The sequence below is a fragment of the Arachis ipaensis genome, chromosome B05 (genome assembly GCF_000816755.2).
Source record: "Arachis ipaensis cultivar K30076 chromosome B05, Araip1.1, whole genome shotgun sequence".
NCBI classification, from domain to species: domain Eukaryota; kingdom Viridiplantae; phylum Streptophyta; class Magnoliopsida; order Fabales; family Fabaceae; genus Arachis; species Arachis ipaensis.
The window spans coordinates 141249306-141272382 of NC_029789.2; the positions used below are offsets into that span (position 1 = coordinate 141249306).

At 35.1% G+C, this 23077-nt stretch overlaps 2 protein-coding genes across 3 annotated transcripts in view; both read right to left on the reverse strand.

Moving 5' to 3' along the window:
- LOC107641348 overlaps positions 1 to 2730 on the reverse strand; it is a 3609-nt gene extending 879 nt beyond the window's left edge. Inside the window, exons 1-5 of the mRNA XM_016344843.2 lie at positions 2542 to 2730; positions 2378 to 2431; positions 2028 to 2108; positions 1262 to 1331; positions 1057 to 1145 (exon numbers count right to left, since the gene is read on the reverse strand). Coding sequence (XP_016200329.1) covers positions 1057 to 1145; positions 1262 to 1331; positions 2028 to 2108; positions 2378 to 2431; positions 2542 to 2721 — 474 coding nt within the window. The 5' untranslated portion in view covers positions 2722 to 2730. The remainder of the gene's footprint in view (positions 1 to 1056; positions 1146 to 1261; positions 1332 to 2027; positions 2109 to 2377; positions 2432 to 2541) is intronic.
- On the reverse strand, positions 5865 to 18217 carry LOC107644518. Of its 2 annotated transcripts, XM_016348386.2 has the most exons (25): positions 18073 to 18217; positions 17313 to 17436; positions 17157 to 17219; positions 16718 to 16819; positions 16458 to 16623; positions 15637 to 15735; positions 14361 to 14507; positions 13950 to 13989; positions 13684 to 13741; positions 13424 to 13506; positions 12490 to 12588; positions 12247 to 12362; positions 12048 to 12166; positions 11800 to 11870; positions 11128 to 11233; positions 10123 to 10262; positions 9838 to 9996; positions 9656 to 9759; positions 9395 to 9570; positions 8802 to 8991; positions 8305 to 8404; positions 7744 to 7912; positions 6971 to 7053; positions 6799 to 6875; positions 5865 to 6412 (listed from the first exon to the last, which is right to left on the reverse strand). In XM_016348386.2, the coding sequence occupies exons 1-25, from the start codon at positions 18136 to 18138 to the stop codon at positions 6241 to 6243; spliced, it is 2829 nt and encodes a 942-aa protein (XP_016203872.1). In that variant the 5' UTR covers positions 18139 to 18217; the 3' UTR covers positions 5865 to 6240. The 2 variants fall into 2 exon arrangements, with proteins under 2 accessions (XP_016203872.1, XP_016203873.1); XM_016348387.2 differs by lacking the exons at positions 15637 to 15735; positions 16458 to 16623; positions 16718 to 16819; ... (1 more) ...; positions 17313 to 17436; positions 18073 to 18217 and adding an exon at positions 15258 to 15556.

Here is a 23077-nt window from a genome sequence, read left to right on the forward strand (position 1 = left end):
ACTTCTTGGTAAGATTACAGGTTAATATTGGTAAAAAAAGAAGCTTGAGGAGTTAAAAAATCAAAATAATGTGTTCTTAAGGATCAGTCAATGATAATTTACACCCGGAATCTGTCCTTGCAGAATTTGGGTTCAAGGTGTGGATGGATAATAGGTTTTTGACAGGTTAGATAAATTGATAATGATATTAACCACAGTAGTCAGTTCAGCACAATGCATAGCCTAAATCTAGAAAGAAGAGAATATGAGCTGAGAAGAAATAATTAAAATAACATAAAACTCATTGCAGGCAGCAAAATCCAACACTTTCAATTTGCCCATCATACTCAATGCTCAAGGTAGAGCAACTGTTTAAGTTTAACCATTCCAGCAAGGTCGTGCATTGATTGTTGCAAATATATAAAAAACAAAAATTACACTTCATCAGTTCATCCTTCAAGGTGGGGGTCAGCCATATAGATCATATGATGATGAAACTACAATAGGCTCTATGGAAAAACAGAATTTGCCATGTAGGTTCATTTAGAGCAAGCTCATTTTATCATCTTCCTCTACTCGCATTTGGACAATCTTGTGAAAGAAGAATTCAAAAGTGACATAGGAATGCTAAATAAGGAAAACAGAGAATATAGAAAATGAGAGAGCACTTCCTTATGAAGAGAAATGTAGACAGAAAAGTAGAAATGGAAGAGCATTACAAATAGACACACACCGTCAGAAATAATTCTGGTTTGGGATCCCACACTATTCAATCTAGTCCCAGGAAGACAGAACTAGTTGGCAAAGTTTTAAGGCATGCAAAAACAATTAGGCATGTCATGTATTGGGAAATTCCTAATGCACCTCATGAGAAAGGGTTGCTGTCCAACTTGCTATGTCATAATGAATAACTAATTCTAGGAAGACCATCAAGTCAGTGACCAAATGCAAAAGGACAAATTACAATATAAATGATGGATACAAAAAACAAATCTAAAAGCTACACATAGAAGTAAGCCCTTTTTCAATTTATCAGTGCTTCAAAAGTGTTCAAATAAATATTAACATAACAAGTACCTGCAAGTCATCCAACTCGCCAAACGAGAATTCTGGGACATCTATATGGCCTCCAACCGACTTCTTCTCTCCTCTCAAATTCAATTCCCCTGTTTCAATTTTGCAAATCAGTATGCGATTCAAAAAAGGCAAGTAGTTGAAATGCACACTAAAAATTAACAGTTAGATTGAAGTCCTGAACCAAAAATGATTGATAGTGACTTACCTTTGACCTTTAAAGTCAACTCATATGTGTAACCAACTCGTTTTTTATTCCGAACTATCACCAAGAATGCCTAAGAACAATCACAAAGAACTAAATCAACAGATAGACCAAAAACTTGCATACAGCATATAACTTCAGTAGAAAAAAGAGGCTAAGAGCACAAATCAAGGAATAGACCAAAAACTGGCAAAAATGTTCTTAACAAGAGAAATTTTCATTTTGTCAAAATCTCATTCACAGACTCCACAGTTTAAATCACCCACAACCACTGCATTCATTCTTGTGTATTGTCTTTTGAGTAACAGGCAATCCACTTTGGAAAGACTATTGGGTATCTTCACCAATAAATGTATTGGACATAAAGAATTAAGTTCCCTATTGTTTCAAACTTCCAACCTAACAGAACAAATAATCCAGATTCTCTAGGCTCCATCACCCAAGCACATCATTAACATCATAAAAAACAAATAATAGGTGAATGTGAATATAAGCCTACTTCCAATGTTATGACAATAAAAAGAAAAACCATAGTAACAAATCCAAGACATGGAAACTCCAGGGAGCCAGTTTGGTACCCTTGCAAGACTTGGGGGGATGAAAAATGAAAACTTGAAGTAGGATTTAGTTTTTCATAAACTTCTTGGTCCAAAACTTGTCACCCACTTTAAGGTGGGCATCAACTGAGCCAAAGTTGAACATGCATATGTCAGTATGAATAGAATACAACACCATAGAATAGAAGTAAATTACATAATAACACACTTACATCCCCAATACATTTGGTAACTTCTTCTACTTTTGCTGTGCCAGAGGATAACTTAATGGAGCCCACTGAAACAAGCAACTCCTGCAACCAAAACATAAAAAATAACACAACTTCAAATTAAGAATGAGTAAATAAATAACCCAAAATATGAGATTCCTTAGGTACCCTTAGATAGTGATTACTAGTTAGGTTACTATCCTTAGCTAATGAGCAATAACATTTAACATACTACACTCACTAACTTCATTTTTTTCTTTTTTTAAAAGGTGGGACATATCACTAAATATTAACAAGATCTATTAAGAAATACCAGTACCCTGGAAAATTTAAAACATCCCCAATATACATACCTTAATTCTTGGAGTTGCCCAATTGTTGAGGCTTTTCTCTTCCCAAGTTCCAGCCTTTATTCAAAAATAAAAGAGTACACATTCAGATTTAATTGACCAATAAGAAACAAATTTGAGAAAATCAGAGAACAAAAAAACGAAGAGGAGAAGAGATGTGAAATTACGCGATTCCAAGCAGAACCAAGGGTTGCAGAATTAGGTTGAGATTGGGGATCTTGAGGAGAAAGCTTGTGAGGAACAGGCAAAGGAGCAGCGTCTTCGGTAATCTTGCGAACCCAATAAGTGTAAGAAGCTCCCTTTTGTTCTTCCTTCTCCGAAGAAGAAGACACCACAGCCTCCGTCATGGGAAACACGCGAAAACATGTTTTTTATATATTTTTTATTATTTTAATTTTAATTATTTAATTAAATTGGTAGTTTGATGTTCGGGAAGTTTCCACAAGGTCGGAGAAGGAGCAGGATTCACCGAATTACCGTGCAGCTTCTTATGTTATTGTTTGGGTTTAGCCGTTTAGGGTTCGTCAAAATTTAACTAACTAGTAACTACAACTGTAATAACCGTGTCATGCACATGCACGTGACTATTTTGTAATGAACATTTTTTTTTTTACCGAATATATAGAGACTCGAACCCGCAATTTCTTAATTGAATATGGAGAGACTATGTCATTTGAACTATTACTTCTTGGCTATTTTGTAATGAACATTGTTATCGAGTTATTGATATATATTATGGAATAAAAAACACATATATATCTAATTAATTAATTGAATAGAAAAAAATAAAAACCGTTTATTAATTTAAAAGACAATCACTAATATCGCTATTTTTTGTTTTTCACGGTATCCTCTAATCTAACACAAAAATTAATTTGTCATGGATCTGAGTTTTATTTAAGAGTTTGTCAATAGCCAATAAATTACTACATGCACAAAACAGGATTCGAATTCTTGATATTTATATGAGCATATTAATAAACTAACGACTAAACGGCTAAACCAATCCAAGTTGGTTAGCATTAATATCACTATAGTTATAATGCTATCATTACTAATGTAGAAAACAAAAACTTTATCATATTCATCAATTTTTTTTCTTATCAACGTTAAATCTGTCTTTGTTGTGTTCTATGTTCAGTGTAATAACAAGTTGCACAGTTTTGGTGCATATATTATTCAAAAGGTAGAAATTTACTTATAGTTATTTTTATGTAAAGTTGACAGTAAAAATCGTTAAATAATTTAATAAATTTGACTAAATTTTTATCTAATATTTGTTAACTATCAATTTCACATGAAAATAATTACAATAAGTAAGTCTCCACCTATTCTTAATTAACGTAAAAACCAAAAGTCTTATAAGTAAAAACATAAAAGTGATTAACATATGAAGTCGGTGTTGCAAGTGAAATTTGGCTATTAAATTATATGTTAAAAATTTAAAATTAAATTATGTTTTTCACGTTTCTTTAACAAAATTAAATTCTATAAATCCAGTGGTTGACAATCAATCTATCTATCTATCTATCTATCTATGTACTACAAACAAAGTGGAAAAATGCAAGAAAAAAATAGAAGTAGATCCTATCTAATGAAAAAAATAAAAATAGATGGTGTCCAGTGCTTAATTTCATCTTTTATTGTTCTCTTTTTTTTATTTATTTTTGATCCCACTTATAAAATTAAAGATGAAAAATTACACTTTATATTTTCAAGTGTTAAAAAAAAGAATAAATGATCATTTGTATCCATGATAGATGAAAACACTAACATTTAGACCTATGATAGCCTGAAACTAAAGTTATATCTATGATAGATGCCCTTCGTGTGACAAAAGTGCCCTGACTTAGATCTGAACTTGGTTTGTAGGAATCCGATCCTAAGTGGCACTTCCTCCCTTATCTTCAACCCTCCTCTCTCTCACTCCCACTCTCTCTCTCTCTCCACTCCCCAGTACCCAAGAAGAAGAAAGGCCAGACCTTTTCCCTTGCTGAGTTCACTGCCGCCAAAACCGACTACTAAAATCCCATCGTGCTCCCCACCGTTCCGTGCCAGCGCATTGCCGAGGAGCTCGACCGTGACAGCAACCGTCTTGGCGGCGGCTTCAGGAACTACGGCGGTGACCGCGCCAACAGAAGCTCCGATGGTGGTGATGATTCCTCCAATTCGAGGTGGGGTTCCTCTAGGGTTTCTGACGAGCCGAGGCGGAACGGTGGGTTTAGGAATTCTAGCGGCGGCGCAAATTCTGATAATTGGAACAAGAAAAAGGTTGAATTTAACAGTAGATCAGCAAATCCCAGACCCAAAATCAAAATCCATATCACCAAAATAATCAAACCCCCCAACAATACCTTACACCCTCTCTCCCCAACTCAAACCTTAACCAACAAATACCACAGCTGCAACCACCACCAGTGTTGGAGGAAGAGTTTGTGAAAGAGGTCATATCAGAAACACCCATTGCCAAACGAAATCAAGTTCTAATTTTGAAGCCAGAATCGGACACCCTTCTGCCTCCTCTTCAAAACCCTGATGACAAAATCGAATCAAAGAACCCACATCCCATTCCAAACCCCATTATCATCAACAAAAAAGAAGGTGAAGTCTCAGAGGTAGTGTCTCAGCTTTCAGAAGAACTATGCAGCATCAGCGGAAGCTTCTCCACCGCTACCACAGTTACGGAGAAGAGAGAAGTAACTAGCAAAAGAAGCATCAGGGAGGGAACAACAACAACAACAGATCCCCGTCGAGGAAGCGCCGTCACGCCTGTGACGGCAATGTCGCCTCCGAGAGGGAGCGGAGTGTTTAGGAAGAAGGGGTCAGAGTGGATATTGGAGAGTGAAGAGAGAGAGAGTGTGTGTGTGAGAGTGAAAGAGAGAGAGGTTAAAGATAAGGGAGGGAGTGTCACCTAGGATCGGATTCCCACGAACCAAGCTCAGATCCAAGTCAGGACATTTTTGTCACACGAAAGGCATCTATTATGGGTATAACTTTAGTTTCAAGATATCATAGGTACAAATATCAGCGTTTTCATCTATCATAGGTACAAATGATCATTTATTCGTTAAAAAAAATAGGGAGGATCCATTTCTGAAAAAAACAGATGCTCTCTTAACCGTAGTAAGGATGACTAAAGCTTCATCGATCTTGTAGACTATTTGATTCTGAATAGTTCTTTGCTTGCATAATATTTTGATTAATCTTTGCTCAACACCATCATCGTTTTTCCCAATACGTGATTAGGAAATTCAAAAGTCAAAACGATTCACTGCACTTTGACACCTTGGAATAACTAAAACTATGATTGAAACTTGCATATGCCTAGCAGCTTAGCACATAACCACATTACATTGCATGTGCTTCAAACCAAACATTGCATAATAAAACAGCATTTTCCTTCAGCAAAAAGATCATTAGACAACTATTCTTAAAACAAAGTATAATGACCAAAAAGGAAAAAAAACCACCAATCTTATGACGACCCCACTTTTTTTCAAGTTTTCCCCTTATATTAACATAAGATAGGTGAGAATAATGTGCTGAAAGAAACTAATAAATTAGAGTTTTATAGAGCTTAACATTAAGACAGGAAAAAAAAAGTACTGCATCAAAGTGCTAGCTAAACTAAAGTTTAAATAAACTTACAAATTGCTGCGGCATCATTCTCATAGCAGAAAATTTTACAATCAAACTACAAAATTATGTACGTCTATGTAACCCCAAATAGAAAAGATTATGTACTTCTATCAAAAAGACATAGTAAAAAAAAATCCTTTCCGGTCCAAAGATATATCTTTCCACAAAGCCTTGTACTCTTGTTAGTAACCTGCTATAATCAAAATTCATTATAGTATCTTGAAACCTTAATTAATCTTTGGTTTTGGTCGCCTTGGCCTCAATACCATATAAAGGCACCCTAGAACGATCAAGAACGCAGGGATTGTCGTCATATCGAAGACCATGTGTACTTTTCTCTCTTTTGTGCAGTTAATTGGATGGAGAAGAGCAAGAGTTGCATCAACTTGTTCAACAAACCTGAGGGATATTGTTAAGACAAAATGAACCAGATATACAGGAAAATTGAAATTTAAATTGCCTTTGATAGAGACAGAAAAATAATAAGAGTGCAGTCTCTTCATTGAAGAGGCCGACATGGGAACACAAATGGGCAAGCTCATTCAATGAAGAACAAAATAGAATACAGTTTTGCTTCCACTCCTCTACACGCTGGGAATAAACTTCTGTGCTACTATATATGAATGATAATATAGAGAAGAAAAAAAAGGGACACCAATGTAATAGGGACTACTGATCTACAACGGTCAAATACATCCCATTAAAATTAACCAAGAACCACAAAGGAACCAATAACTTCATTGAATTATAAAAATGCATGTTGCAGAATGGTTTAGGTTCCTAACCTTTTGGATGCATCCTCCAAGGTGATTAGCAGCCTCAACGCATCACCATAACGCAATTCCCCAGTTACAGTCGATAACTGAAAAGACACAATATAACCCATTTAACGGCATCAACTGTTTAAGCATAAGATTATTATAAATTTGATAGAAGCTACAAATTACTAGTACTCACCCTTTTCCAAAGACTAACAATATAGTTGTACTTATTTACAAGCTCATGCTCCTGGGACTGGAAAAATGTGAAAGTTTTTTTGGCTGTATTTGGTTAAGTATCCATGAACAGATTATTCATCTCATATCACAACAAAAACAAAAGCAGTACAATATTCATAAGATAAAAAACCTACAGGATTGGATTCCCATTATTTTACTCAATAACAAACACCTTATTCATTAATCTTAAGCACCCACAAATACTATCTGATAATAAAGAAATCAATCTGAAAGAATAACCCATTATGCTTTAATGCAAAGAAAAATATTACTCAACCAGAGAAGGTAATACACTCTCAGATGAATGAGTGGTCTACAGAGTCTTATCCAACAATCACCTTAGAAGGCCGGAGATTAGTGCCACAATCATTTGGTCACAGAATGCTTTCATATCATGTCTGCTAAAGAACCAATCATCACATGAGCTTAAACTTTCGGGTGGATGGACCAAGAAAAATTGTACATTAATCAGTGGCATATTGCAGAAAAAACATAACTCAAGGCTGAAAAATTGCCCCTTAAAACAACTATTTTCAGACAAGCTTATATAACTCTGTTATGCCTGATAAATATCTGGTTTTTGTATGTTATTGACAAAAAGAATAACTATTTAGAGAGGAAAGATATGATAGAAATAGTGGATGGGGCACATTCCAAGAATTAAGTCATAAATGTCTTCACGAAAATGAAATTTGTGTCATTAACAGCCACCCTACTCAACAGAAAGGATACTAGTACGCTCCACCATTAGAAGGTGAATAGCTGAATTAACTAGTTGTATTGATTCTTCAAGAGTTGTGATGATATAACTCCGAGCAATTGAATCAGACTGGAACTGTGAAATGTGCCATCCTTGTGATGTAATGGAGAAAGGGTTGCATCCTACTGACCATATCCAGTCCTGTCATATTCAGAAATAAATCTTAAGACACAGTAATTCAATTAGGCCAGATAATGCAGTACATTTAGCACATTAACTATTCTAGGAACCTGGACAGGGAAACACAGAATGCAAAGTCTCTAAAAATAAAAATATACGTAGTCAACTAAGGCATTAAGCATATGGTTCGAAAAAAACTGAAAAAGTTGGCCAGCTTACTACGCATCCATTTCATATGTGAATGTCATTTTCTTTTTGTCATTTTAAAAGGCTAATGTATGACCAAAAGTAGACATGTATGGCTACCTACAGTTTCTGCACAAGAATTGAAATCCCTAAACAAATGGCAGGTATCTGGATTGCTTGACTTAAAAACACTACATATAGAAAGAGGTTAGACATAAAAATTGTACCTCAGTTGCACTCTCGTGGGTCTGACTATAAACAAGATGGAGGGGAAGCAATCCCGCAAGGTGCTCAGCAGTAGCAGCCACAGCAGCTTTTACAGGCTCTCTTTATTCGAGATAAACAATTAAATAATAAGAAATACATAATTATTTGATAAAGGCTTTGGTTCAATAAAAAAGAATCTTATCAGAATTATTGAAAATAGGGTTCAAAATTGTTGATGCCCATCATCAGCCAAGTGATATTTGAATAATATTGTAACATTGTATGACTTTAGACAAATAAAATTTTACCGAGAAGTTCACTTCTTTCCCTTCCCCTTAAAATTGAAAATTTGAAGCCTATGATGGAGATAATTAACATCCACCAACATCCTGAGTTCTTTAGATCCATCATCAATACAATGTCCCCTAGAGCTAATTTGATAATAAGTTTATAACTGCTTTAAAGGCCTGGCACATAAGCCACTTTGAAAAGAACGGGGAATGTTTCTGAATCTTACCTTAAATTAAGTAGAAGTGAGTGCCCATTACAATGTAGATGGCTTTCCCAGGAAGACTGTTCTGATTGGACGACGATAATCATGTCAGAAAGTGATGTTGCCTGAAAATGCTTGTCCAGTAATAGCGGTTCATTGTAAATGAACCAAAAGACTGGGACCTCCAGTGTGGACCTGGAATGTGCATGCCCACCTGCATCATCCTAATTTATTATCTTACTGACTTCCCAGAATATCAAGCAACAAAAGAGAGACAACATTTTTTAATTCTCGAATCGATTTTAAAATGCAGGGATCTAAAAGATCTCATGTAACAAACTATGTCTAATGACCAAAGGCAGTTCCTACACAGGCTAAATGTCGAAACCTATGTCAATGCTTATCACCTTATTGGCTTGCTCAAGGTAACCATAAAAATAACAAATTTAAATACTCTATCATTTTCTGTCAGACTATAATATATAACAGGCAATCGGATAAATAATTTTGCTTATGGTTTTCTTTCAAATTCGAAATGATTGCAAAACCTATTCTTTTTCCACGTACCTATAAACCGAAGTCTAAAACAAATGAGAATTTGAGGACATAAGATGTACCTTTAAGAGAACCATGTTCATTCAGCCTTTGTAACTGATACTGAAGAATGGCAGAATCAAGATAGGTTCGAACTGTCTTTCGATAGGTTCCATTGACAAGCAATAGAGGGACCGCAGCTGCTCGTCGTGCTACTGAGAAGGCCATTGCTAAAGCAGGGTCATCTGATAATGCTAACCTGATAACCTTAGCTATGTCAGTAGAAAAGTAAGAAAGAAGAAAAACCAGAAGTCAAACAACAGGGAATTAAACATGTATCATACATTTGCTGACTGAAAATTGGTTTCTGAGATGGAACCAGCAATGAGGAAAATCCCTCCATTATAGACTTCAAATCCACAGGGAGATATTTAATGTGTCTAACTTTCTGCAAATATAATTGCAATGCAAACATAAATATTTTATTATTTGCAAACCTACTCAAATGATTAGCCAGGCATCTTACCTCCTGTGTTATGAAAAATAATTGAAAGGATATCTTCTCATAATAATGGAAGGCACCATCTGCAATAGAAGGTGATATGATATGTCTCATAGACCCCCAGAGTGTCGCACCAAGATGTGCAAGGAAAGTATCACGTGCAACAGTGTAATTGTGGAACTCCTGCACAGGGGCAACACCAACAATAAAGCTAAAAATTGTGGTATAACCAGACTTTCAAACTACCAACTAATATGGCAGGCTTAAAATTAATTAGAAGAATCCAGTAAATTAACACATTTGGCTTACCTCCTGTGTGTCACTAAATAAATTCCAGCTCTCCATCCTCTTTAATGCTTCCATGGCCTTTTGCTTATGATTTTCATCATATTCTTCACCTTCAAATGACTGTAGCTCATTTCTCAAATCCCGCATTCTCTCATCTAGTTCTGAAATGGCCATACCTCAATATTTTAAAATATATATATTTTTTAAAACTAAAACTGCAATAAAATTCCTGTGGATATGGAATTTTTTTAAGCACTGAGATGCAAATGTGCAGGATTTGATAGTTAAAACAAAAAGAAATAAAGAGAACAAAAATGTACTTCGCAAAAATCAAGGAAAGACTTGATAAGAAAATCCCATATGGCAGGAAGCACAGAAACTTCCACATGATGGACATAATGGCACCAGTCATGTGTCATGTTGGATAGTCCTCAGGCATCTATACAATGATCCTAATCTATATTACAGATCTTTACTATTATTCTTTGAGTTATTACATTAATGTAGGTGGAATATACTGATATAATTGTGAAATATTAAAGTCCCATTTCATTTCTTTTCTTTTGTTCCTTAAAATTTATACTAGGAGTTATCAGGTAGTGATTGTTATATTTAAAACATATGTGCTCATGTTTGGATTTGTATTTATATTTTAAATTTCAATAAAAATTTGCATTTCATTATTTTATTTATTTTTTTTACATAAAATGTAGTCTATCTATGCTGTGTCCTATATGTTTCAAGATTAGTCCATGTCCCACGCCAATTTTGAACCCTCATCCAGCATTACACATGTTTTAGCTCAAATGCCAATGCGAAATAATGCTATGCTGATAGGTTAGCTAACCTATTGGAAAAACAAGTTTCAACTGGCATGAAAACATTTTTTTAACAGAAATAAAACAGGGCATTGTACCAAAAAAGTAAATAAAAGTGAGGGAGAAAAGGCATTAAACAAATTGAGCTGAATCCAGAAAACAAGGTCCAAAAGCTACCAAGACAGAACATACTAAATAATGAGGTTACCTTCGCAAAGAGCAAGTTTAACTTTCCTTCCTTTGCAATGTTTAAATGCGAAAAGCTCATATATATCAATCTCAGCTAGAAGAATATCAATGGCCTGGTGCTCTTTCTGCAGCATTGAAAACAACAATGACCCACTTTGAAACTCCAACAAGAAAAATGAGTAGCGTAAGAAGGGACTTTTCTTAAACAAGTATTCAGGCACATTCCTCTCCACTTCCTAATTAAATTCCAAACACTGCAAAAGATCCCTGTAAACTTCAATAAATATCGGTATGACTAAACTTTACAAACAAAAAAACAATAAAGCCTATATCCACTATATGGGATCGGCTACATGGATCCAATGGTGCCAGTGAGCCCTATCATGTATTATGTCTATAGTAAAACTGTTTACACATTATGTTAACAATTTTTTTAGCATATATCAATTATTTATTGAGCCACAAAATTGTATTTCATCGAGCCCTCTTAATTGCCAAACAAAGAAAGCAACAGCTCCCACAACAACTACATAGTGCTATACTTTTTCCCCCTTAATAGTTAGGGTTCATGAGGAAGGATTCTGATCTGCTAAATGATTACAATCTGGTATTGCAACAACTTACTGAAAACCTGTTCTTAGAAGCACAAAATGGAATATGCAAACTGTTGTCAGCCAATATATGCACATACATCACCAAATACAGCAAATTTTTCCTGAATAGCATCTTGCAACCGGTCTTCAGCTTCTGCTTCTGAAATTTCTGCAATCAGCAAAGAGAAAACTGTCAAAACAGTAATACATTATTAAAGGCATGATAACCATGCAAGATGAATCAAATAAACAAGATACAACTTAGCTAGGTGTTAACCATATCTTTTGTATCTCCAAGGATTTCTCATCGTCTTTTATACATTCTCTTTTCTCATAAATTTAATACCTGAAGTTGCACCAATTGTCTTGTCCACATTTGGTAAACTTGCTTCTGTACGCACACCTTCTCCACCAACAGCAGGTCCCCATGAAAAGGGACCTGCACTTAAGTCAATAAATGCCCATCTGATACAAACATGAATACTGTAAACAGAAAGAAAGAAAGAAAGAAAACTTAGAATGGTGTGATGTGACAGAACTTGCACCTGTCCTTTCCAATCCAAGTGTCTGTGAGACATTCTGCTTGAAGGCCACTAAAGTCCCCAGATTTTAATACTCTTTCATAACGGATCTTCTGGTCTTGATCCTTCCCTTTTAGAAACTTGAACAAAAAAAAAACGATATAAAAAATGTTCAGGTAAGAAACGTGTAGAAGAGAGGGGAAAATCTGTAATTAACTCTAGATTCCTTAAATATTTTGTTTGGAAACATATCCAATGAGCAGATACCTGTAATGTTTTGACTTCAATGATACCAGCTGCATCTCTCCCTTGATACAAGCTTCCAACATTATTTAGCACATCCAACCAAATATTATACCATTCTGCCTGCATTAGGTTGTCACAAAACAACAAACCAACAAAAATGAACACTACCTCTTCCATGAAATCAAGAAAAGGCACCAAACCAGAAACAAAGGAGAGCAAACAACTATGATTGAAAAGCAAGTCTTCTTTTGGTTTCTACAAACACATCTTTTTGGAATAGAGATACACCATTATAGAGAAAAGAGGGGATACAGTGGAGTATTACTAGGTTGATAATCAAGCATGCCTCTTTCCTTTATCCAGGGCATGATTCCCCCAGACAAATGGCAAAACCTGCAGTAAATCGAGTAGTCTCATATTCGTAGAAAGTATATGGGTCTTCCCAAATATTTGGCTTAAAAATAGTGCAATAGGTTCTGCTTAAGATTTTGGGTACCCACCCAACCACTTGCAAGCTACTTTACAAGAAAAAATGAAAGTTCCCCAGCATAATATTGGGAATTCTGTGGCAAGATAGTCCAATAAACTAGGTAAATCACTGTGTAGGTAAGTCAGCAGTATCAACTAGTTCTATGGTGCATCAATTTGCTCTGACATACAATGTGGAGCTCCACTCAGCCAGTTTAATAGTATTCAATTGGCATCATTTAGTTTGTTAACATTTTCTTTCTTTTTGAGGATGCCTTATCATCATTTGTAATTGTAACCTTCTCTCCATTTCTATTCTCTTCCTAGTAAAATCTACCTTTTTCACAAGCTCATTGAATCATGTAAAGATTGGCAGAGCACTTATGGTGCAGAGCAACACTGATGAATTCTATGCATCACCGTAGATATTAATGCATCTAAGACACAACATAAGCACTGATGCCATAAAGAGGAGAGAAATACTAACAATATCAGTGTCCTCAGTTCTTGTCCATGCAAATTTCGTCATTGGGTGCTTTGCGTATAATGGTCGCTGAATCTTACTAAGAGCTGCAAAACAATTTCTCTACTGAATGAGGGGTCCAGAGAATAAAGAGTTAAAATGTTAAGAAGCATTGCATTCATTAAGATAGTTTCCTTTAGGAAAAGATGTAGAAATATGTAACAATGTTGATGATGATTTTTAGGGTTGTGTTTGAAAAGCTTCAGGTTGGAGAAATTTCATACCAAGAATATTCTCGGGAATGCCTTCTGACTGAAGGATTTTCGTTTGCAAACTCTTATTCTGCATGATATGGAAGCTATTAGTGCTGGCTCTAACAACATAATTAGAACAAACGGAAATCATTGTCAATCACAACTTTTGCAAGAAAATTTTCCAGAAACACTGCAAAGGAATGCCAATCATAATATGGATCCATTTTTCAAAAGGAGCAATAACATTACATCCAGGAAGTTAGTTCTACGGAGAAAAGAAAGTAAGTTCCATATACCTCTTGTAGCAAGTTTATTTCGGGCTGTGATAAACCTCTCCTGAAATATTTTGTAAATGAACAAAAATCAAGCTAGTCAGATAATATAAACATGCGCATCCACAACCCAAAACAAAGGCCTAAAATGACGAACAATTATTAATGTACATTGAACAAATCTAACAGCACGGACTCTTCTTGTACAAGGGAGAAACAATTCTGGAGCAAACACAATGCATTTAGCAACAAAAAAATGGAATGAAGAATGCAAATGAAATTAACTTCCATTGGCCAGAGCATACTGCATCGACCATATCCTCACATGCTAAATATCTTGTATAAGTAATCCATTTAAAACTTAGAATTATATCCATACTACAAGATAGATATATAGTGAATAACAACATTTGACAAGTACCATCAGTTCATTACCTATACCCATATTTGGGTGTCTTCCCATCACGCTTAGGATTCAGAATGAAAATATTATATGCATTTTCAAGTTGAAGGTATTCAACAAGGCTAGCAAAAAGGCCATCTATCATGTCTAAATCTACTTGCAAAACACCACCATTATCCCTGCAAAAGAGGATTTGAAAGAATAAGAAACCAAGCCATGTATAAAAACAAAACAAAAGAAGTCACATTGTGTTGTCAAGCATAAAGAGAAGAAACAAAGAAACTGTTGGAATTGAAGACCTATTTGCAAGTTTAGGAGATCCTTTTCATGAATCATATATTCATTTAAAATCTCATTTCCAACTAGGTTAAGATTTTCCCGTAAAAACTATGAGCTAGTGCAGTAGAAGTCACTTTCTTATGTTTCTCACGATTGGCTGGTCATCTTGCTTGCCCACTTGATGAAGTGCAGTATTTGGACTTTGCTTGAGTGCAAGATATACCAAGTTGTTTGATAGATAGTTACTTGGATCTTGAGAGGTTTGGTATGTGAGGGATTACAAGAATGACATTGAACATTAGAAAACAAACATGAGGCAAGGTGTCGGTGGGTATGTTATGATTTGCTAACGAAGTATTAAAAATCTTTGAATGAATCACACACACGTATTCCTCTTTCTTATGTTGCTCCGAATTTTTTCAATTAACAATCTTTGTATACATTTAGAAATCAATTTTTTTTAACCCCATAATTACCCTATGCTAATTTTTTCTTCTTTTCTGATCCCAAACTATGCATTTTGATTAGAGTCAAGGTCCTAGATTAAGTTTTTTTTTTATTCAACTTTCTTTTAGACATAAATGAATTTTTTGTTCTCATTTCCCACTAGCACTTCAACCTCCTTCCCCGTTTTATTCGCAATACTTAACTCCAAGCAGCAATTGCACGCACTCCATCTCCATTCAAGCATTGGGAGCCAGCATCCTCCCATCTTTGAGCTACCTCTCTCTCTTCCTTCACTCTAGTCTCTCGTATACTTCTAGAATTTTAGAAATCAGTATCGATCACTGCACCAACAATGAAGTGAAAGTAGTGCAATCTAGGATGCGCAACCCATAATAAAACTAATAGGGTTAATAAACTTCAACACCATATGTCATCAAGAAACGAGAAATGATGCTGGAGAATGGAAAATATGAAAGGATTCATTAATCAAAAAGGAAAGAGAGCTTGTAGTGATAAGCATAAATGTTCAAAGAGGACTTATAAGTTCTTATCTAAACAAATAAAATATTAAACATAATTTACCCACTGCCAGCTGGATCAACTTTGCGACCGAAAACGTTTATGGCACGCTCCAATATAGAAGTGACCTTCTCTCCCATTTCAATAGCATGGACAGAAAAGCTGCACCAAAATGTCCACCATCAAAAGCAAGAAATAGTACACATTTTCTCACTACAAGGAAACTCACAATATCAGATCTACTTTGCACGAGCAACATTATATAGGTTCAACACCCAAAGAAAAAGCCAAAGGAAAAAGTCACTTTAATAGAGTTTCTCTTATGGATTTGCAAAGGGCTGGTAAAAAACTTGAGTCAGTAACCTCACTTAGTTAGAGTTCATTTAGAATAACACTTTGTCCTCCTTCTATTAATTCTCTTCACTCTGCTTATCAACTCAATTGTTAAAAAGATATATACAAATCAAAGATACGCTACAGAATGAGGAAGACAACCAAATCAATCTATTTCCCACAAACTCCTCTATACATAGAAAGGAGACAACCAAAGCCTTCTCCCACCTAGATGAGGAAGACTATGTGACCAGGCAATACCACAGTGATTACAAAAAGAGATAAACACCTCTAGATACTAAGAAATTAAATTTAGCCATAAAAGTTTATGTTAAGGCGTACACTTTAGATGAACATACTACAACAAAAACTAAGCATTGTTCCATTAGGTGGGATTGGTTATATTGATCAAATGCTGCCATAGTAGTCTAGCAAATTTATCAATGGAAAAGAATAACATAAATCATTTTTATATTTAAGAAGAGACAGATTGGAAGCAAAATGAAATGTTTTATTTTTTTTCAATTAGAGGTTTAGATAGAAAGCATTACTTGTAATTTATGTGACTGACAAGAGGAAGGTGGTGCAATTGCATTTTATTTATACTGGTTTTGTAAAATGGGGTCAGCACTTCTTCATGTCGAATCCGTGTATGTTCAAAGATGTGATCAATTTTTGTAAACCAGCGCTCAATTTCTTCTGGGAGAAGCTTGAATTCTGTAGGACATAAAAAGAAAAACTCTCCAAAATCCACAATACCAATAAATTGACATAACAGTACAAATGATTCATCAGTCTTCCAAGTATGTACCTTGGTGTCCCTTCCCTTCAAATCCTATAAATATAAAATTCACAGGAACCGGAAGGTGGATGGCATCAACTTCCTGAAGCTTTAGATAGTTTGCAATATTACCTGAAATGCAACAAAAATTGAAAACAATACTAATAATTATGATTACTATTTTAGGTGCCTTTTTATATGAAAGAAGAAAATTACTCATAAGAAGAGAAGGAAATTACAACAAACATGGAGGACAGATAACAGAATTCTCCAAATCCAGATAGTAATGTAGAAAGAATTCAACAAGGAGCATACCGCAAACTTGTTTAGGATATAACAAATATTTACAAGATACAAGAAATATTTTAAAAGTATACCAAGGTCAGTTAACCCAGAGGAAAAAAAGGAAAAATAGAAAAGCACAATATCAAAGATACAAAGCTAGTTTTAAGAGTCATGAAACATGTACCAGCAATCGTGTAGTTCAATGCGCTTGCTTTGTCAGGGCTTGAAGACGTCAAATCGTCAAAATCTGAAGAACCAACATATTTAGACAATCAAAAGAAACCAAAACCACAGAGAATGAATATTGACGCAGTCATTCAAATAACATATCAAGACATACCACTATGTATAACATTCTCACTCCAAAATCGGCTCTTTTCTTTGAGGTTAAATAGTGAGAACACAGATGATCTGCCACTTTTCCGAGTTTCATATGAAAATCCAGGTGAACTAACTGCTAAGAACTGAAAAATACCAAAAAAAAGAAAGAAAATGAAAAGCGAAAAAAAATAGCAAGCCACAGCAAACATAAAGGTGGTGAATGTCTAACAAAAATCACGAACACATGAAAAGGGACGGTGATTGGTGAATATAAGCACATGCACTAGAAATGTGAATGAAGAATAAAACAATAATCATCATATGTGATGAAATCACCAAAAATAATAAATCAATAATAATAATAATCATCATCATCATGATGCAGAAGGATCAAGGGTACTACAAATAAAGCTGAATGTAAGCACCAATGCTAGATAAATGGATAATAATCAATATCAATAAATAAATAAAAAAAACGGAAATTTATCATTATTCATTAGTTAAAATTCATCATCAAGAACGTTAATTCAACAATGAACACACACATTAAGAATGCCGCACAATTAGCTCAGCTCAGTCAACAGTTAAATTGAAATGATCATACTTAACCGTGAACATCTCTAAGATTCCGTGTCGATATTTTTGCTCAAGTATTCGAAAATAATAATAATAATCACTTCAATTTTGATTTCCTTTTCAATCACATGAACCGAAATCAAAAAAATAAAAAAAAGAAGCAAGTAACATAAAATCGGTGAGTTGAGAATAGAGATGGTTACGAGAAGAGCAGAGAGAGCGAGTTGGAGCTGCCATTGACGCTTGACGCTGAATCCGCCAATTTCCATTTTCGCGTATCGTATCTCTGAGAAACCCACGCGATTTTGAAGACGGAAAACCAGTGTCACTGTCTCTGGACTACTGAATCTCTGAACCCGGTTCAATCAGGATCGGATCCATATCTGGATCTTGGTTCGGTTGTGGGTTCATAGGGCCCAAATTTGTAGATACTTCAGTAATGGGCCGGCCCGACTCGTTAAGATTAAGTTAAACTTTTTAAATTTCCCGTAATAGGATTAATTTCAGACCAAAAATAGAAGATCCACAAAATAAATAATCAGATAATTAGTAAATTATGATTAGATCTACGATCTATAATTTATTAAGCCCAGACACAAGGACCAAACCTTTTTTGTGTTCAAAGATGAATAATTTATAAAAGTAGATAATGTACAATATTTAAAAAAATAAAAACAAAAATAAAAAATGAATGGTTACAAAATTCTAGAGATATATAAAAATATCCCAAGGTTATAGGCAAATATTTTAAGACTCTTGTTGTTAAGCCTATAGTTTAGTAGTTAATTATTTGCCTATTTGATTTGAGTTTGAAATCTGCTATTGAACTCTCATCTCTCTCCTCTATTTCAAATAAACACTCAAACTATATTTCTAACTTTACTATCTTGACTTTAACAAAAATAAATAAATACTTGAATATTTTTTTACCCTCTTAATTGAAAGGACATAGCTATGCTGCACAAAGTTAGATAAACAAATAGCCAGTTCATCATACATTTAGGGGAACCTAATTTCAAATTTAGTGCATTATTCATATAAAAAGTATTTTAAAGACTATATTGTATAATGCACCAAGCTTAGCCTAATGCACATAAGACATTAATTAAAAATTTCATCATCACATGGCTGAAAATTTTCTCAAGTAATGTTATAATAAAAATTATAATATGACTGAAAATGGTAAACAATAATCTTTCTTAAAAACTTTATAAAGACCAACCTAATCTTAGAATCTTTGAATCCTCTTCATAAAACATATAAAAAAAAAGTACGAGAGAAGACATAAGAGTATGTAAGACATTGAAAGAGGTGAAAGATAAAGAAGAGTTTTAAATAATGAAAAAAATATATATTCCAGTACATAGGGCTGGCAATATATACTCTATCCGCATGTATTCAATCCGGCCCAACCCATTCAGATAGGGTAGGCTACCCGACCCACTGCGGGTAGGGTAGAGCTTGGTCCGGATATGCCTGCGGATAGGATAGGGTACGGGTTTAGGGTGTACCCTATCCTACCCTACCTGCCCCCATATATAACACATGTTTTATAAAAATTAAATATAGAGAAAGAAGTGAGAGTTGAACCCACAACCTCTTTTATGTAATGACTTGTAATACATAAGTAATCACTAAACTAGTTAGTTAACTTAGTAATTTAGAGCATTAGTTTTTTTTTTTATTATTAATATGTATGAAATTTGGAATGATTGAATTTTATATTTACTTTGAAAAAATTAATATTTCTGCGGATAGGGTAGGGTAGGGTAGGGTAGGATTTAGAATTTAGGGTACGGGTAGGGTAGGGTAGAGTTTTAATGAAATTTTTAACATGCGGGTAGGGTTAGGGTTTGACCCTACCCATTGCCAGCCCTACTAGTACAAGTACTAATTGATTGTTGAATTCGGAAAAATCCACGTACTGATTGATTGTCGAAATCGAAAAAACTCACGTAATGATTTATTATTGAACTGGGGGACGCCCACTGTTGATTTCTGTTTTCCATTATGCGTATATTATGGCGTCTAGTTTTGCGACGATTGCTGGTGCCTGGTGGTCACGTACTGATGGTGTTCTTAACCATATCGACACATATGCAGGTACAGTACGCAATGGAAAGTCATATCTGGGACTTGTTCTCAGGTAATGTCAGGTTGTGGGATGTAAATCGACACACGAACTCATGGCCTACATAGAACAAACATGCATCATACTTGTTTGCGCATACTTCTCTGTGATATGTATTTCTGTGATTGTGTGTGTGCTTCTTGACTTGTGTTTTGTTGAGTCTACAGCGGAATCTGGACTTCTAATAGACACAAAGTAATATGAAATTGAACACTGTCCACAATAATGCACTAACTATAACCAAGCCAATATGAGAAAATATGATGTGATTACTCTATATAATATGATGTGAATTAATTTTCTTTCTTATTTTTTAATGATGTTTCAATTACAATGTTATAAAAAATATATATATAGTATCATCTATGTTATAATTTCAATGAACAAGAATAAAATCCTTCTATGAAAACTCCCTATAAGTTCTCTCCTATTAAAATTCTTTGCAAACCTTATTTTACTCCCTAAGTTTGCTCTTAGCCTTCTTTTATTCTCACAATTCTCTACCTCAGGCACAATTTAAAAAACTGATTCAAATTTTAAACGAACAAATTGTAGTAGTCGTATCCGGTTGCATCATCTTAACAATGACTGCCTACATACCCTTTACTAGGATCAAACGAAACGTAGTTCCTTTATTCGCCATGCAATACTTAACATGGAATAATGTTGAGCAAATCCAAGCAATGCTAGAATTTGTTTCCCAACACTACTTTAGTCAACATGTTTGATGGGTTTTCATTTGTGTGTACCTTCACGAGAGAAATGTCACCTTTCTCTATAACATCACGCACAAAGTGATACCTAATATCAATATGCTTAGTACGAGCATGATGAACCTGATTTTAGCCAAATGAATCGCACTTTGACTATCATAACTAAGATTCACACAATCTTGCTTAAGACTCAAATCATCTAGAAGACTCCTTAACCACAATGCCTCCTTCACCCCTTCTGCTATTGTCATGTACTCAGCCTCTGTAGTAGATAGTGTCACTGTATCTTGTAACATCGATCGTCAACTAACCGGAGCACCATATATTTTATATACATAACTAGTTGTAGATCATCGTCGGTCTAGATCACCAGCATAATCAGAATCAACAAAACTGCTAATTTGACATGATGATTTACCACCAAAGCATAAACCTATGCCAATGGTACCCTTCAAGTATCTTAATATCCACTTGACTGCTTTTCAGTGTGTCTTTTCTGGGTTTGTCATAAACCTGCTAACAACACTGACTGCTTGTGAAATGTCTAGGCATGTGCATGCTATAGCGTACATTAGGCTGCCTACAGCACTTGCGTAAGGTACATTGTCCATGTAAGCCTTATCTTCTGCTGTTGTAGGAGATTGTTTACCTGAGAGCCTAAAATGTGGAGCCAATGGAGTCACCACCGACTTAGCATTTTTCATCCCAAACCTTTCGATAACCCGTTCAATGTAGTTTTTTTGACTTAGGAACAATTTTCGACTTGATCTCTCTCTTCTAATTTCCATGCCTAAAATTTTTCTCGTAGCACCCAAATCTTTTGTTTCAAACTCTTCACCAAGTTGAAACTTTAACTTATCTATCTCCACCTTACTCTTGGAAGTAATGAGCATCTCATCCACATACAATAAAAGATAGATATAATTACCTCTAGGAAGCTTACGAATGTATACACAACAATCATAGTTACTTCTAAAGAAACCTTGTTTTAAAATAAAGAAATCAAATCACATGTACCACTGCCGAGGAGATTGTTTTAATCCATAAAGCAACTTTCTCAAGCGACAAACTTGACCTTCTTTACCCTCAACCTTGAAACCCTCAGGTTGATACATGTAAATTTCGTCCTCTAAATCACCGTGTAAGAACGATGTCTTCATATCTAGTTGTTCTAACTCAAGATCGCCATGAGCTACAAGACTTAAAAGCATCCGAATGGAAGTGTGTTTAACCACAGGAGAAAATATCTCATTATACTCAACTCCTTCTTTCTGTATGAATCCTTTGGTCACTAACCTAGCCTTGAATCTTGTACCATTCCGATTTAGTAAGATCTTCTTTTTTTTATACACCCACTTACAACGAATAGCAGTCTTTTTCACGGGGAATGTGACCACCTCCCATGTCTTATTTTTATGAAGAGACTGCATCTCTTCTTCCATAGCAACTAACCAGGTCTCACTATCCTTGTTCATGATAGCTTGTTTGAAGGTGACTGGCTCATCATCCTCCACCGAGAGTGCATACTCTACCAAATTTAACTGTCGATAATGCCTCAGAGGCTTGTCTGGCCTAAGCTTCTGTACGAGTTTGTAATTCCTCTTTGGCCTAATGAATGCCAAAGAATTCTGTTGTTGTTATTGTAATACATGTGTATTTTTTCGCTGAATCTCTTCATGATCAAGTTCATCGTCCTCCTCATCTTCATGAGTAGCATTAAGATGCTCCACCTGAACAGGACTAGAGTCTATTGATTGGTTTTTAGACTCTATCTCCATCACTTGAGTGTTTATAGTTTTTCCAACATCACCATCATCTGGCGTCATAACTTTAGACAAAGCTACCATGGATCTTTCATTAAAGGTCACATTCCTACTGATTACAAACTTAGAATCACTTACGCTCCAAAGACGATAGTCTTAAACCCCTCTTGGATACTCCAAAAAGATTACCTTCTTAGCTCTTTCATCAAATTTATTGTTTTTGACATGATAATAAGTCGTGCATCTAAAGACTCTGAGTTTCTCGTAATCTGTATGTTCCCCTAATCACACCTTATGAGGTGTGTCTCCATCTAAAGAAGAATGTGGAGATCGATTCACTATGTAGCATGCTGTAGCAACTGACTCAGCCCATCATTCTCTGCCTAACCCAAAATTAGAGCGCATACACCTTGCCTTCTCAAGTAGTGTACGATTCAGTCTTTCCACGACTCCATTATGTTGTGGTGTGTCTCTAACTGTCCAGTGTCTCACAATGTCTTCCTGATCACAGAACTCCTTGAAAGCTCCATCCGTATACTCTGTGCCATTATCAGATCGCAGAGTTTTTAGCTTCCCACTTGTTCTGTTTTCAACCATTGCT

Excerpts from the sequence above, each read along its gene's own strand:
- LOC107644518 (XM_016348386.2), bottom strand. The coding sequence starts at position 18,138 with ATGGAAATTGGCGGATTCAGCGTCAAGCGTCAATGGCAGCTCCAACTC. Across the intron at positions 11,871-12,047 it reads GACAATTGGTGCAACTTCAG|AAATTTCAGAAGCAGAAGCT; the intron begins GTATTAAATTTA and ends TGCTGATTGCAG. Across the intron at positions 7,913-8,304 it reads CCCACGAGAGTGCAACTGAG|GACTGGATATGGTCAGTAGG; the intron begins GTACAATTTTTA and ends TGAATATGACAG.